This window comes from Trachurus japonicus, chromosome 7 (assembly GCF_045865225.1).
Source record: "Trachurus japonicus isolate A0001 chromosome 7, Traja_1.0".
NCBI lineage: Eukaryota > Metazoa > Chordata > Actinopteri > Carangiformes > Carangidae > Trachurus > Trachurus japonicus.
This window is the reverse complement of record NC_140913.1, coordinates 14,660,944-14,676,349: the sequence shown is the minus strand read 5'-3', so window position 1 is coordinate 14,676,349 and position 15,406 is coordinate 14,660,944. Positions and strand designations below refer to the sequence as shown.

At 41.0% G+C, this 15,406-nt stretch overlaps 1 protein-coding gene across 4 annotated transcripts in view; it reads left to right on the top strand.

The window, feature by feature from the left end:
• bsna (bassoon presynaptic cytomatrix protein a) overlaps positions 1-15,406 on the top strand; it is a 152,068-nt gene that overhangs the window by 39,439 nt on the left and 97,223 nt on the right. For 3 of the 4 annotated variants that reach the window (XM_085781384.1, XM_085781382.1, XM_085781383.1), the window contains exon 2: positions 1,326-2,193. In XM_085781384.1, coding sequence (XP_085637510.1) covers positions 1,326-2,193 — 868 coding nt within the window. Of the gene's footprint in view, positions 1-1,325; positions 2,194-15,406 lie in introns of those variants that run through there. The other variant, XM_085781385.1, reaches the window with a different exon arrangement.

The window sequence follows — 15,406 nt, the reverse complement described above, 5'->3', positions numbered from 1 at the left end:
GCAGATATCAGTGGCAGGGCCGTTTCGGCTAATGCTGTGTTCAAGGTAGGCTTTTGAAACCGTAAGTTACAGCTTCAAGTCACAACTACGACTTGGTAGCGTTCCAGGTAACCCGTAGCTCGTGTTTTTACCGTCCTGTTGTCTGTGAAACTTCCCTATAACGGCCACTCGTAACTTCCGACCCGTGAACTCGTACCAGATCGAACTGGTATGACTTCACAGGAAGGAAAAACACAAAGTACGAGTTTCCTTGAACGCACCATGAGTTAGCAGCCCCCGCCCTTGTCAGGCATCAATTGGTCCTCGTGCTACGTCACCACATTCACGCGCATCCCTTGGCTGCACACACAGCCCTTCATGCCGTTCTCTCCCCTCATTGGATAACACTTGTATCCCACAAGGAAAATTTTCTCCTCGGGTTACAGCAGAGCAGAGTGACGGAGAGACTCGTGTTTAGGCTGAAATACTTCATGTAAGTGATTGCTGACGGAAAATAGGACTATTTAGGACTTATATTAACAAAAACATTCCACTGATATCTGCTTTAAATAAAACAAGATGGTTTCTCTATTCAACACTGGGTTGGCATTAACAAACAGATTTACTCAGCCCCAGCAGCAGAAAGAACATGAACTATTCTGCATTTATATTCAGTAATGAATTAGTTTTACAATCACTTTTTAATTTTTCCAGGTCATCACAGTTTGGTTACCTGGTTGTGGGAGGTTTTGCTCTGTTGTGCACAATGTAAACACTCAAAGAAAGCAAATCCTGCAAGTGTTGGATGGGTGGGGCTTGGTGAATGCCTTGTTGTGACATCACAAAGTCATGACAGCCTGTTTTGAGGCTCGGTTTTCTAGTAAAAAATTTAAACTTTAACAGTTTTAATACCTTACCCTGCTATATCATCACACTACACATGGACGTCTACCTTTATATTGTATGGAGCTTTTAAAGTTAATCTCTAACCCCTATAAATTTTGTATCATAAACATACTTTTTACATTGCATGACATTTTACTTTCGTTCTTGTGTTTTTTGTGACAACACAACTTTACTTATAATTGCTAAGCAGCAAACAGCAACTCATTTTAAACCAATGTCCGAGTTAATATTGGTAATTTGCTGTGAATAATAATTTCTAAATCAGAAATATCAGTATTTTTTTAAAGGAATAAATTAGATTAATACAATTTTAGTTAGTTGTATTTGAGTGACAGCAGAAATATGATCTGACTAAATATGTTTTATACAGTTAATCTGTAACTGAAAAATGTATTTAATGTTAAATGGTGTGTTCTTTTTGCTTTGTCCGTCTGTTTCAGGGGTCCGATGGGAAGCCCCAAGCCTGGCATGCAACAAGGAGGGATGGGAGGAATGGGAGGGATGGGAGGAGGAGGAATAGGAGGAGGAGGGATGGGAGGAGGAGGGATGGGAGGGATGGGAGGAGGAGGGATGGGAGGAATGGGAGGAGGAGGGATGGGAGGAATGGGAGGAGGAGGGATGGGAGGAGGGATGGGTGTAGTAGGAGGAATGGGTGGAGGGATGGGAGGAATGGGAGGAGGAGGGATGGGTGGAGGAGGAGGAATGGGAGGGATGGGTGGTGGAGGAGGAGGGATGGGTGGAGGAGGAATGGGAGGTGGGATGGGAGGTGGGATGGGAGGAGGGATGGGAGCAATGAGAGGGGCAGGGGGGATGGGTGGAGGAATAGGAGCGGGTATGGGTACTGGTGGAGGAATAGGGTCCAGAGCTGGCGAGCCCTACCGCCTGGCAACTCACGAAAGTCCGACCTCCCCTCGACACATGCAGTCCAGCCAGGGGTCGGGCATGGGGCACGGCCCGGGGTCCGGTCACGGTCTGGGTCACGGTCCTGCCGGGTCCAGCATGGGAGGCCATGCAGGTCAGAGCCCCGGTCAGCACGCGTCTCGACGTAACCTCCAAGTCGACTTCAGCGGATCGGGCGGCTCTAGGACGGGCCGGTCTCCATCGGTGTCTCCGGACCGTGGCGTGACGCCCACCTCACCCTACTCGCTGCCCCAGATCGCCCCCATGCCGAGCAGCAAGCTGTGCCCAGTGTGTACCACCACGGAGCTGTCCAACCCACCGGCCGTCCCCAACTACAACACCTGCACCCAGTGTAAGGCCACTGTCTGCAACCAGTGCGGCTTCAACCCCAACCCACACCTGACTGAGGTAAGAGCTCTGTGTGTGTGTGTCTGTGTGCGTCTGTAATGCTGCCTTAGTGGAATTAAACATCCGATGCCAATTTTTAGCTGTTGACCGAGTATATGGATATGAATCTAATTTGATCCTGTGGGTGGACAGAAGTCACTGTTGATAAATATTTCAGATTCAGGTAGTAAACAAGAGAGACTGAGAAAAAGAGAGAGGTTTTCCTCTGGCTCTAGGTTTTTTTTAAAAATTGTTTATTATGTTTTAATTTTTATGTCAATAACACGCATTTGACTCGAATGAGACTGAATTAAAGCGAGCGAATGAAGTGACTGAGCTGCAGCCACAAAAGAAGTGAGAGAGATGGTTCGAGGCGACAGAGATAAATGAGGTCATAAAGAGTGAGAGAGTGGAAATCAGTTTAAACAAATCTGCTCTTTCTTATAAATCTTCCTACTTCTGTTCAAATAAAACAATAACGTCAAGTTTTAACCAACTAAATGTGATTCAATTTAAAGAGTAGATCATTCAAAAATACTTGAATGAGCAATAGAATGAAAGGAATAAAGTATAGAGGCTGTGTGTGTGCGTGTGCTTGTGTGTGTGTGTGTGTGTTAGTGTGCGTGAGTGTGTCTGTGTGCATGACTTTGTACTGTAGGTCTTTGTGTGTATTTCTGATAGACAGCGAGTGTAAAGGCTCAGCAAGTGGCAGTAATTCCTTCCAGAGGCTCTGACAGAATCTCCATTAATGTGTCGTGGCAAAGACACACAGGTCATGACAGAGTGTATGTGTGTGTGTGTGAGTGAGAGAGAGAGAGAGAGAGAGAGAGAGAGAGAGAGAGAGAGAGAGAGAGTTTATTGTGCTCAGGTGTCTTGCAGAGGAACTGGAAGGGGTCACAGATAGACGGAGGAAAAAGGGAAGCGGAGAAATGAGGGGCGGATTAATGAGAGCTGAGATGAGAGCGAGATGAGATGATGAGATACACATTTATTGTCCCCCAAAGGGGAAATTTGTCTTGGGCAACAGTACATCCTGCTGCAACATTACAATAAAAAAAGTCTCACACACCCCCAGAAGAGGAGCAGCTGTTTTAATCACAATAAAGTACTGTACATAAATACAAATAGTCATTCAAAAACAAACCCAGGTCAAAATCAGGTGAGAACAGGTAATTACAAACATAATAAAAAACATGATAAGATATCAGACAAGAGCCCACAGCTTTTCTAACATCTGTAATAAAAATTAAAAAAACAAGGTGAGGCAGCAAATGACAGTCTATGAGGTATACGGGGTCCTTTGTTATCTTGTGGAGTACAACCACCTAGAGGGAGGGGCAGTTCTTTTTGCTGGGACTAATGGGACTAAGGTTGTGAGAAGTAGATGGAGGGATGTGTGGAGGAGGAGAGGGGTCTCTCCTTTCGTAGTGCCAGGGTTGAGTGACAAATATCAACTCTCAACTGTGTGCAGACAGGAGACAAACATTCAACATGTACCGTCAGCGACAACACTGATTCTCTCTGGCCGACACCACGATAAACACTGTTGTTGTGTCTCGTTTTCATTTGTTTTGTGGGGGAGAACATTGGCAGTGAAAGTCGTCCATATTTGCAGAGTACACGCTCACTCTGGACATTCACCCTGAGTCTCCATGCTAACAAATTAGCCTGCACTGCTGAGTGATAGTAAATGACTAATACTCTTCAGGGTAGGAGCAAGAAAAAGTAAATAGTGTTATTTTCGGATGCTGCTCATTTGGAAAATGATGGTGAATAATTAGAATTTAATCTCCAGTCATGTAAAAATCCTCTGCTGTGATTCATATTCACTTCAAAAAAATGTCATCTCCTCTGACTTCTGGGTTGAGAAACCTGGATCAGGCCTCTAGCCCAGTCCACCACCACATGTCTGCAGGTAAAAGAGCAGAGAGCATCAATATGGTTAGTGGAGGGAACAAGTCAAGAAACTGGTAAGCTTTTTAATAATTTGATGCATTTAAAGACAGGACATGCAGTAAACATGTTGAAAAAATGTTATAAATGACAGTGGCATCACAACCATTGATGTCACCACAAACACGGACAGATGTTAAATATTCATCTGTCGATTTGAACACATTTGCTCACAGCAGGAGTTTTCACAGGATGTGAGTTAAACTGTATTTGCAACACAGCAGCTTCTGTCTGACACATGGGATCATCTTCAGGACATCGCTTTGATCTCAGCTCAAGTACAGGTGTGTGTGTGTGAGAGTGTGTGTGAGTGTGAGAGAGAGAGGAAGAGAGAGAGAGAGAGAGAGAGAGAGTACTACAGGTTAATAATGTGGATAATGCTAATGAGGTGGAGGGAGGGAGGAGTTGATAAGCCTCTGACTTAGGGATTTGGACTGCATTTGTGTAGATTAACACACACAGTTAAGCACACACACTTCCGCGCACGCACGCACTGACACACACACACACACACACACTCAGATAAAGTGCAGATATGTCAACACCCACACACACACACTCAGTCAACCCTACTTACTCATGCAAGAAGCTTGTACAATAAATTGTGATGTTAATTAATTGAAGGAACCCATGGATTTTTCCTTGGGGAAAATGAGAAACACACATCAGCATAAAATCCATCAACTTACATGTTTATAGAGGTGGTGGGTTTGTGTGTGTGTGTGTGTGTGTGTGTGTGTGTTTTGAGGGGTGTTACAGTACTTACTTACAGTACTAGTCTTACACGCTCATATATCCCTAAAACATAAACTTACCCCACAGTTTAATGCACTGGTCCTGCTCCTGTTTGGGTTCTTATGAATTATGGATTAAGTCTCTGCTCCTATTAACACTCTGTCTTCTGTGTTGCTGTGCTACTAATCAATGCTCCCCCTGCTGATCCAATCAACAGTGGCTCCAGTAAACCCTGTTTCTCTGATGAGATTTCACTCAACAGCTGAATACGATTAATACACATAACGATTTATTCTTGATAGATAAAATGTTTATCTTACTGGGAGTCAGTATGTAATCAATGCACTTGGTCAAAGGTGATTACTGATGTGTATGAATAGGAATAAAAAGAGGAATGTGTCTGAAAACAAAATGATTCCAACTTCATGGGCAACAGTGTATTTTATTATGAATATATCTATCCAAACAATCTAAGTAAGACATCATCATTTCAGGATCAGTGATATATTATGGGTTGAAATATTACAACAAGGAGACAGAAAAAAGAGATGAACATTACAAAATGACAATATCAAAAATTACAAATGTATGGTAATGTAATATGTAAGATAAACATTTTCTTTTAATGAATGACTGTATAAGTTACATATTCTCCACTATGTTTTGCCCTTTTTAAGATGGGGAAATATTTAATATCTGACTGATATGGGTTACAACAATAGGAAAATTCTGATCACTGATCAACTGGCCAATGCTCTTTATGTCCATATAAACACACATTTTTTTCAATGATCCCTTAAATATGATTCGAACACTTGTGACAAATTTGTGCTGGCCAACCAATTTACTGTTTAACAATAAATAATGGCTCAGTGCTGAACTGCAGTGAATAAAAAGTAAAAAGAAACAGAAACAAGAAAAAACTCAAGCCGATTTAAAGGGACAACGAGGAGTTTTGGAAAAGCGAAGCGTTTTCACACTACATTTATGAGCCTCCGCGCGCACCGTGAAATTCTTTGACCGGCACAAGACAGACTCATGTTTTCATTCATCAAGAATAAAGTCAGAGGTTCGAAGACGATCACATACCGTTGTAGTTCCGACCATAAACGGCGATTCAACTGCGTTATTCTCATGACTCGCCACAAAACCGAAAGTAAAGAAACGCTGGTCGGCTCGACCAGCATTTCCACCACCACTAATAATAACAAAATAACGATAGAGACAAAACAATATATTTATCGAAAATGGGCCCATTAACAAGTGTGGGTAGCGTAGATTCATCCACATTAGCGTGAGACTTTTAAATAACCAAATAGAAACTCCTCGTTGTCCCTTTAATGAGTTAATAATGACACACTTTCTTTTCGTGTTGTGCTACCTATAAAAACCTATAAATGAGAAAACACTGATGTTATTTTTATCTAGTGGACCAACTACTGCAAGGACTTCATTTCTAAATAAAACCCAGACAGTTTGCAGTTTACCTGCAAAGTTTAAAGGCACTAAAAAAGTTCTCACATTGAATCTTATCAGCCAATGCATACACTGACAGATGATTAATCAGTTGAGCTCTTGAAAATACACATGTTTATAAATATTTAAAGTTCTTTGAAAACTCCCTTGTCCTTAAACTTTACAATATTATGAGCAAAATCATATTAATAATTTAAAAAAATCCCTAAGTGAATCCCTGAGCTATGTGTGGCAGTGCTCCAGCCCTGTTGTGTCTGCTGCTAAGGATTAATACTTAAACTGAATATTATCCTTTATTATCACAGCTAATCAATGTGCTGTGTGTCCTGCTAATCTAATAAGTGGTGCTGCCAAGCTCCATATCCGACACACACGATGTTCAGCAGAGTTGCTCCGGCAACATGAGGAGATTATTTTATATTAACAGGTGGGATATGTTTCATTATGACTGTTATGACTGCACACACACAAACAGCGCTCTCATGTGTGAGATTTAAATGATTCTGAGTTTATCTTGTTAGGAGAATACAAAGCCTAAAAACGAGATGAATAAACAGAAGCATGAAGCATTTTGTCTTAAACACATTTCTCCATCTCCTTTATGGCATCATCCCCCTGCTCTTTGTAGAATAACAGATTAATACTTCAACTGAGCTTCCTCTGTCATTATCGTAGTTAATCAATGAACCCTCTGTCCTGGTAATCTAATAAGAGCTGCCAGCATCCATATCTTGTTACGTTCTGATGCCTTTTTCATCAGATAACATTTAGCGGCTAAATCAGGAGAGTGACACCAATTATCAGGCCAGAGAGGAGGATCAGAGAGAGATTACACCCGTGCTCTTTGATTTGGGAAACATGGCCATCACGGTGTTAACGGAGGTTTGTCTCCTGTAATGAGTAGTTTGATTGTACAAACTTGTGTTTTAGTTTGGGGTCTGATTCCGGAAATCATGTTCAGCAGCCGAGAACACCTTAAACTCAAAATTCCTTTAATTAACATTACTTTGGTCCAGGCTGAAACATTTAAACAACTATTGGATGCATTTCCATAAATTTGCTATGGATACCCACTGTGTTGAGGGAATGAATCTCCTTGACTTTAACCATTAAGTTTACAGTTTAAAGGGACAACGAGGAGTTTTGGAAAGCGAAGTGTTTTCACACTACATTTACGATGAGCCAACGCGCACACGGTGAAATTCTTGGACCGGCGCAAGACGGACATCTTGCCAAGAATGTTTTCATTCATCAAGAATTAAAGTCAGAGGTTCGAAGGCGATCACATACCGTTGTAGTTCCGACCATAAGCGGCGAAAGTAAGGAAACGCTGGTCGGCTCGCCCAGCATTTCCACCACTAATAATAATAACAAAATAACGATAGAGACAAAACTATATATTTATCGAAAATGGACCCATTAAAGCAGAAGTAAGCGGAATGTTTGTGTTAATGTAAGTCTTAGTTATATCTTCCGACAGCAATCACTTATAAGTGTTTGGTCTGAAACACGGGTCTGTCAGTCACTCTGCTCTGCTGTAAGCCGAGGAGAAAACTTTCCTTGTATCCTACAACCTTTATCCAATGAGGAGAGAGAACGGCATAAAGGGGCGGTCCTCTCTGTGTGTGCAGCCAAGGGATGCGCGTGAATGTGGTGACGTAGGGACGAGGGCGGGGACTGCTAACTCCATCTGCTGACAAGAAGTTAGCCAAAACGACCGGATCGCTTACTTCTGCTTTAACAAGTGTGGGTAACGTAGATTCATCCACATTAATATGAGACTTTTTTATTGTCACAGAATTTTTCGTTGTCCCTTTAAGTTAAAATATATCCAATAAAATATTTCAACATCTACCATAGAGAGTTTAATTTAACTGTTAGCATGCGAACATACTAAACTAAGATGGTGAACATGGTAATGAGATCATTTCCACTGTCACTATGAAGCAGGTGAAGTTATGAGTCATTGTCCCTCTATTCTCTCTAACCTTTTCAACGAGAATTGTCTATTTCAGAAATGATACTGTAAAATCACAGGTAGCGTTTTCCTGTCTGAAACGGATAAGCAGCATGGTGCAGTGAAACGGATGAAGCCATTTTCATTTGATGTTTTGTAGGTGATGTGGTGCTGTGTGCTACTGTCGTCGGTTTAGCACTTTAAAAGGATCAACCCGGAGTGTTACAGCTCTTATAAATATGGATGAGCATGCTGAAACTCCCACACATGGTGTATTTGCAACTCATTTAAACGAGTTATTCAATCCTTGAAAAAAAAAAAAGACACTTGGGGGTGCTACAAAGCCCGACAGTGCTGCTCATGTGGTTGTTCTGAGATTGAGAAAATCTTTCTCTTTTCTTTTCACAATTTAACTGTGGCCTTTAAACATTTAGTGCCCCACAGCTGTTCAGTGACACAACCCACTCCACAGTCACACTCACAGCTGGAGTTTGCTGAGCATCATCGATCCACCAGTTTCTAAGCAGCTCTGGAGACAGAAGGGATTTCATTGGCTGATGTCAGTCTCAGTGGGCGGAGTCTAGACAGCATTATTCTGGATGGGGTGCCACCATGGTAGCAAACAACTGCAGCTCCTGTGATTTACATGATACATTTGGCCATAAGGAGATAACAATTATATTTAGATTAATGAGGCTGAAGGTCAGAAGAGTGAACATGAATGAAAATATGTTATTCATCTTTACTTATTCATAATTTAATTCACTACTGGCAGCTAACGGACACATTTAAGGCGGAATGTTTTCTTGCATGTTATTTGATGTTTGATTGACCTTTCAATCAAACCACCTTTAATGTCAATGAATGACGCAGATGATGACTTTTGACCATCTAATTTATTTTAATCAGCTGTACTGCATGCAGTGGCGTGGCATGGGGAACATTTTTGAGGAGACCAAACCTCTGATCTAAGCACATGCCTGTTATCTAACCGACACTTCAACACACGCACGCACACAAACCCACAACACTTTTGTTTACTGATACACAAGATCTCTCTCTCATACACACCTCACACATCAACTCCTCCTAAACAACTTACTAATTTATGCAACCCTGCTACCCAAATGCATGACCGGCTGCTTATTGCACAGGACAAATTTGATAATGAATAAAAGAAAGCATTTCATGAGAGACATTTCAGAGACATTTCAAGTTTTACGTTCACATCGTCGTATCAGTCGGCTACATTGATCAATTGCATGACTTACAAACCCCATTGTGTATGCTTGAAAATGTTTATATGTCAAAAGAGGCTATAAACAATCACATCTCTTCAGGTAACCTGATGGGGTGCTGTTTCAGTCATAAAATACTCAGTGGGAAATGGGTCAGATATGGCAGAAACAGCACAGAAGAATTACCAAAACTATTTAACAAAGTGAAAAAAGTGTTTGTTTTTTTTAATTAAACTGACAACTACAGTGTGAAAAAACAAGGGAAGTCTGGCTTCCCTTGGCCTCCAGGAGAAAATGCCATTGATTGCATGATAAACTCTTTATTGATGATCAGATCTCCGACTGCTTTAACCTGTTGCCATTCCGACGGCCCGCCGGCGGGCCGTCGGGGGGGTTTTAATCAGGGAGGTGTCATAGAGGATGTCACCAGTCACTTGAAATAGTCATGCCACATATCGTTGGAAAGCTAAAACTCTTGTGATTAAAGATATGCCGACCATTCCTAAATATAATCATCACAGCAACACTCGAATCAGACTATAAACATGCTAACAAAGTTCGTAAAAAGCCGATATAACTCACGATTTGTGTCAGGGCAGGCTCAGGATCACAGGGTTTCCCCACAAACTTGGTGTCGTGACATTCAGAAAAGTCCAGTAAATCCAATCCAGTAAAGTATTTAGTCCAAAACACACGGTTGTACCGGTAGATAACCTCATCCCGCTGCTGCATCTTATGAAATTACGCATTGTATATCCAGTAAATCCGTTTATTTCTCCTCATAAGTCCGGCGTTTACATGAAAACAATAGGAGTATTCGAAACCGCATACTATACTGCTAGTACGTACTGATTTGGCCAAAATGTAATATGCAGTATGCAGTATGCGAACAAAAGCAAAATCTGCAGTATGTGAAAAGTTCCCGGATGTCGTACTGATTCGGAAAATATCTCCAGTATGCATCTGACCAGTCTACATCGCCTACTGTATCCCACAATGCAATGCTCCCCTGACGTCTAACCGTAACCAGAGCGTAACCAAAGACGGTAGTGTAGCCGTGTACCGTAACTATAGTTTAATAAAATAAAACTTAATGCAGACTGATCGGTTCATTGTAAAATATTTGTTTATTATGTGGTGATTTCTGTACGTAACGTAAGGCTCCAGAGCCCCGAGGCAGCGCTGCTTACACACAAGAAGCTTCACTTTACATTCAAACAAACTAATGCTACTGCCACAATTGAGATTTCATCAATGAGACCAACATTTTTCTCCTAAAAATAATTTAACCAGCCGGTGGTAAACCTTTAAAAACCTGCGGGTAAGTTAATTAGCGATGGTTTTCTCCTCCGGAATGACGTCGTAGTGCTGGCCGGCCGAGCACGTCAGGAGCCGGGCTGCTGCCTCTGTGATGTCCCAGTCCCTGTGGAGCTTCACTTCTCCGAAAAACATCGGAGCAAACTTTTAAACAGCCGTCATTTGGATAAACTGGCCGTATATTTGGGGTCTTAACAGTTACTTTCTCGCATGAAAAAATATTAAAACTTAATAAAGTTACATAATTACAGCGCTAGAGCGAGAAATAAAACAGCTTTTAGCCTGTTTACAGCTACTGCTACCGGTTGCCGTGAAATGCATTCTGGGAAACTCGTATACTGCATACTGCGATGATAACGGCGTCGGTCTGCTGAAGTGGTATACTGAATCCCACATTCAGTATGCAGTATACAGTACATATAACGCAGTATGTAGTAGGCAGTACGGTAGTATGCGGTTTCGAAAACAGCCAATGTTTATTTCACTTTACAAAATGGCGCTGCCCTCTGACCTTTCGATTGACAGCTCACTCGACCAATCACAAGCTCCCTCTCTCCGGCTGCCGCCTGCAATAGCGAATGAGTGGCTGTGTCTCATGAGGAACATCCCCTCCGACAGCGCTGAATGGCTTCAGCCAATAGAAACCGATCCCGATGACAACTGTAGCATTGAATAGCCAATGAAATTACGAAACGAACGATGTGCTGCATTCACGGTCCCTGGGAAAAGGCAGCACCGCCATTTTCATGCGTAACTTTGCAAAAGCTGCACTTTGGCGCATGTATTGTTTGTCAATGGCAACTTTAGGAAAACGCCTAGATATACACTTAGAAAAACATGTGTAAAATACTCATTTTTAGCAGGATTGTTATCAAATTTGAACTGGGGCCAGGTAAGGCTTCATGCTGTAGTCCCATTGTGTTTTCCAGCTAAAATTCTCAGCTACACTCATCTTCAGGCATCTGATTGCAACAAAAAAATTCAGGCGAGAATAAAAACATTCTAATTCAGTGTGCTCCCACTTAGATTACTCAATGATAGTAGCACTTATAGTGATTATTTCAGTTTGGGGAAAAACTTCAGAGTGATACCTTTCAAAAGAGACCAAGCCCATCCATATTCTCCAAACAGTTCAAGAACAGCATTCAATTTACTTTGGGTACGCCTTGGATAGGCGAATATTACAGAATTTATAGGAGTGACAAGGGGTTTTAAAGGGACAACGAGGAGTTTTGGAAAAGCGAAGCGTTTTCACACTACATTTATGAGCCTCTGCGCGCACCGTAAAATTCTTTGACCGGCGCAAGACAGACTCATGTTTTCATTCATCAATAATTAAAGTCAGAGGTTGGAAGACGATCACATACCGTCGTAGTTCCGACCATAAACGGCGATTCGGCTGCGTTATTCTCATGACTCGTTGCGAAACCGAAAGTAAGGAAACGCTGGTCGGCTCGACCAGCATTTCCACCACCACTAATAATAACAAAATAACGATAGAGACAAAACAATATATTTATCAAAAATGGGCCCATTAACAAGTGTGGGTAGCGTAGATTCATCCACATTAACGCAAGACTTTTTTATAACCAAATAGAAACTCCTCGTTGTCCCTTTAACGATTAAGTAATGTTTAAATTTCAACAGGATGATAATTTATTTTATCACTTAAAAAATTTAACTGTTCTGGTAGCCCCACACCTTCTTATACTACATGTTATTATTACCAAAACAAAACCTTTTACAATACTTTAAAAATATTGTAAGTAAAAAGTCAGTGCAAATCAAACAGGATTATGCACAAGATATGTTTTGGTACTCGAAACTTTTCAGTATTCTCTGTTATGGAGCCTCCTGTCACCATCTCTCCCCAACAAAAAATCCCTCTTGGCCCAGACACAGTGGGATGAAAGAGGCTAATAGGAGTTTATTGACTTTTCTTTAATTGTATTTCAACACTTGATGAACATGACTTCATAGGCCATTAGTGAGACATATGTAATGCTGAAGTCTTATGGAGGCTTTTATCCAAAGTGGTCTGAGTGGGTGGCTCACTGGAAATGTCATTACAGCTGTTACACAACACACAACAACCAGATGTAAACAGAATTCAAAAGGTCCTAAATTCAGTCCGTCTTCAGTCATGTGCTTCTGTTTATGTCCAAACAGAATTAATAACAAGCACAAAAATGACACTTTTTTATTTTTATTGCTATAATTCTCTCTTGCCACAGACCTTGAATGCATCACTTTCTGTGCCTCAGACAGTGTTTAAACTGCAAATGTAAAAACTAAAAGACTAAATGACAAAACTGGAAAGGCTCACACATGATAGTGGAGGAGTCAACTCTGATTTAAGATCTTGAGACGAACACAGTTTTTGGGTCTGTTGCACTTTCAAAATAAAATACAAATTAATCACTTACTAAAAGTAAGAATCTGTCATAGACTCGACGAGGAGTCGGAAGTTCAATTAAGTAAAACATTTCTAAAAGAATAAAGCTCAAGTAAACACAGTTTATGTTTGCCTTGTTGTTCTGATTTTTAAACCAACTGTTGTTGTGACTGTAACAACACAGTAGTAGGAGTTTACAGTTTGAACGTGTGAATGAGTGCAAGTGTGTGAGTGAGTGTGAGTGTGTGTTGGTGAAGAGGTTCGGTGTTTTTCGTGTAGCTGCTGTTGTTTCAAACCGACTTGGCCTCGGCCGACTCGTCTCTCAGCCATTTGTCATCGAAGCCCTTTGGCAGCTCGTCCTCCTCCCTGTAGCCTGTTTGTTGTTCAACAGACTGCTCGCTAATTTTAGACGCAGCGTGCACGTCGTGCTGCTAATGGAAATGTGTGTGTGTGTGTTTGTGTGTGTGTGTGTGTGTGTGTGGTAGATTAATTAGTTTCTCGAGAAATCTGCAAATTGTTCTTCTCTCTTCCCTCCTCTCAAATCTCAGCACCTGTCTGTCACACAGTATTTGTGTGTGCGTGTGTTGTGTGTTAGCACACACACTTGTGTGTGTCTCTACCGTACCACTGAACATTTCTAATTTTTATTGGAACAAATATAATTAAAGTCTCGTATCATCATCTCGTATTGAGAACTTTAAAGTTTTTCAGCTCCACCTTTTGTTGTTCAGGCTTCAACACATTCAACTTGAAATAAAGTTTAATATGAGTAAATTTATGTTAATATATATCTATTTTAAGCTCACAGTTCCCTCATTAAAAGGGTTCAGAAGTACATTTGACACTTGATGCTTTAATGTCGTCTTGTTATTTTACTTTAAACTGAACAAGCTGAAGCTTAGAGTCTGAAGAACAAACGTATAACTGTCCACATATAATAACAGTCTGGGCTGCTTTAGTTTCTTATATCACATATAAAGCAGAAACTACAAGGAAATGTTTAAAGGGTTCTTATGTTAATTTGCGGCTTTTTCTTTGTTTTGGGTTTGATCACAGTTTTTGTGCGCCCGTAAATGAAATTTTAAAAAGTAAAATATGAGCTTTTAAATCAGGAAACAAACTCAGCATCTCTTCTACTCTGATCCTTCTCACTATTAGCAGCAGATATTAACAAATAACAAATATTATAACCAACCTTTAAAATAAAGTTATTAAAAAAAAAAAAAAGGCTGTACAAGGTCTTTGACCCTTGAGGTGTTTTGTTGTGAGTATGCAGCTCATGTGTTTTATTATTAATGAGGATGTTTTCTGAATTAGTTTGGGTTTTTTAAAGTTGCAGCACATTGAGCCCTCAGGGCCACTGCACCTTCCATGTCTAGGAGGGAAACTGGGCCAGAAACATGGGAGAGAAAAGATGAGGAGAAGGTGGTGGAACAAAGTGAAGGAGGAAGTTGGAGGTGGTGTCAGCTACATGAAGACAGATTTACACGGATACGACCACAGACTTCATCCTCACTGATCTCTGATCTGCAGATCGTTCCAGCTCATTTCGCCTCAGCTGCTTCAGGACTTTATCATGGCTAATTAAACCCCCACATTGCCCCTCCCCCTCCCACACAGCAACCACAAAGTCAACATCATGTTCATCACCCGAACTTTGATTACATCGTTCAAGGACGCCATGTGCACACACTTAGAGACACACACGTATGAAGATCCAAAGATTGAAGAAAGAAGTAATGTGTGACGTTTCAATTGTTTCAGTTAAAAAAACAAAACAAAACAGTAAAACATATGATTTTAAAATGCACCTGACTGAGAACATAAACACACTCAATACCACTTTAAAGACCTGAGCTGCAACCACATGGTCTTTGTCTGTCTATGAAACTGTTGTCAACACTGACAACTGAGCCAGTTTTAACTTCTGATGAAGTCCATGACATGGCTAAAAGCCCTGAAAAAACTAGTAAGTGGATCTTGAGTATTGATTAGTTAGGGACATGAATCCCATATACAGTCTAATGATCCAGGCTCTCAGTGATGTGATCAGGTTCATGACCTCTGAACTTTCTGTCCCAACATTTCTCGATTAAAACGAAAACAAACACACAAGCTGTGTCCTAGTTCAGCATTTAAAGACCGACTTCGTCACAGCTCAGC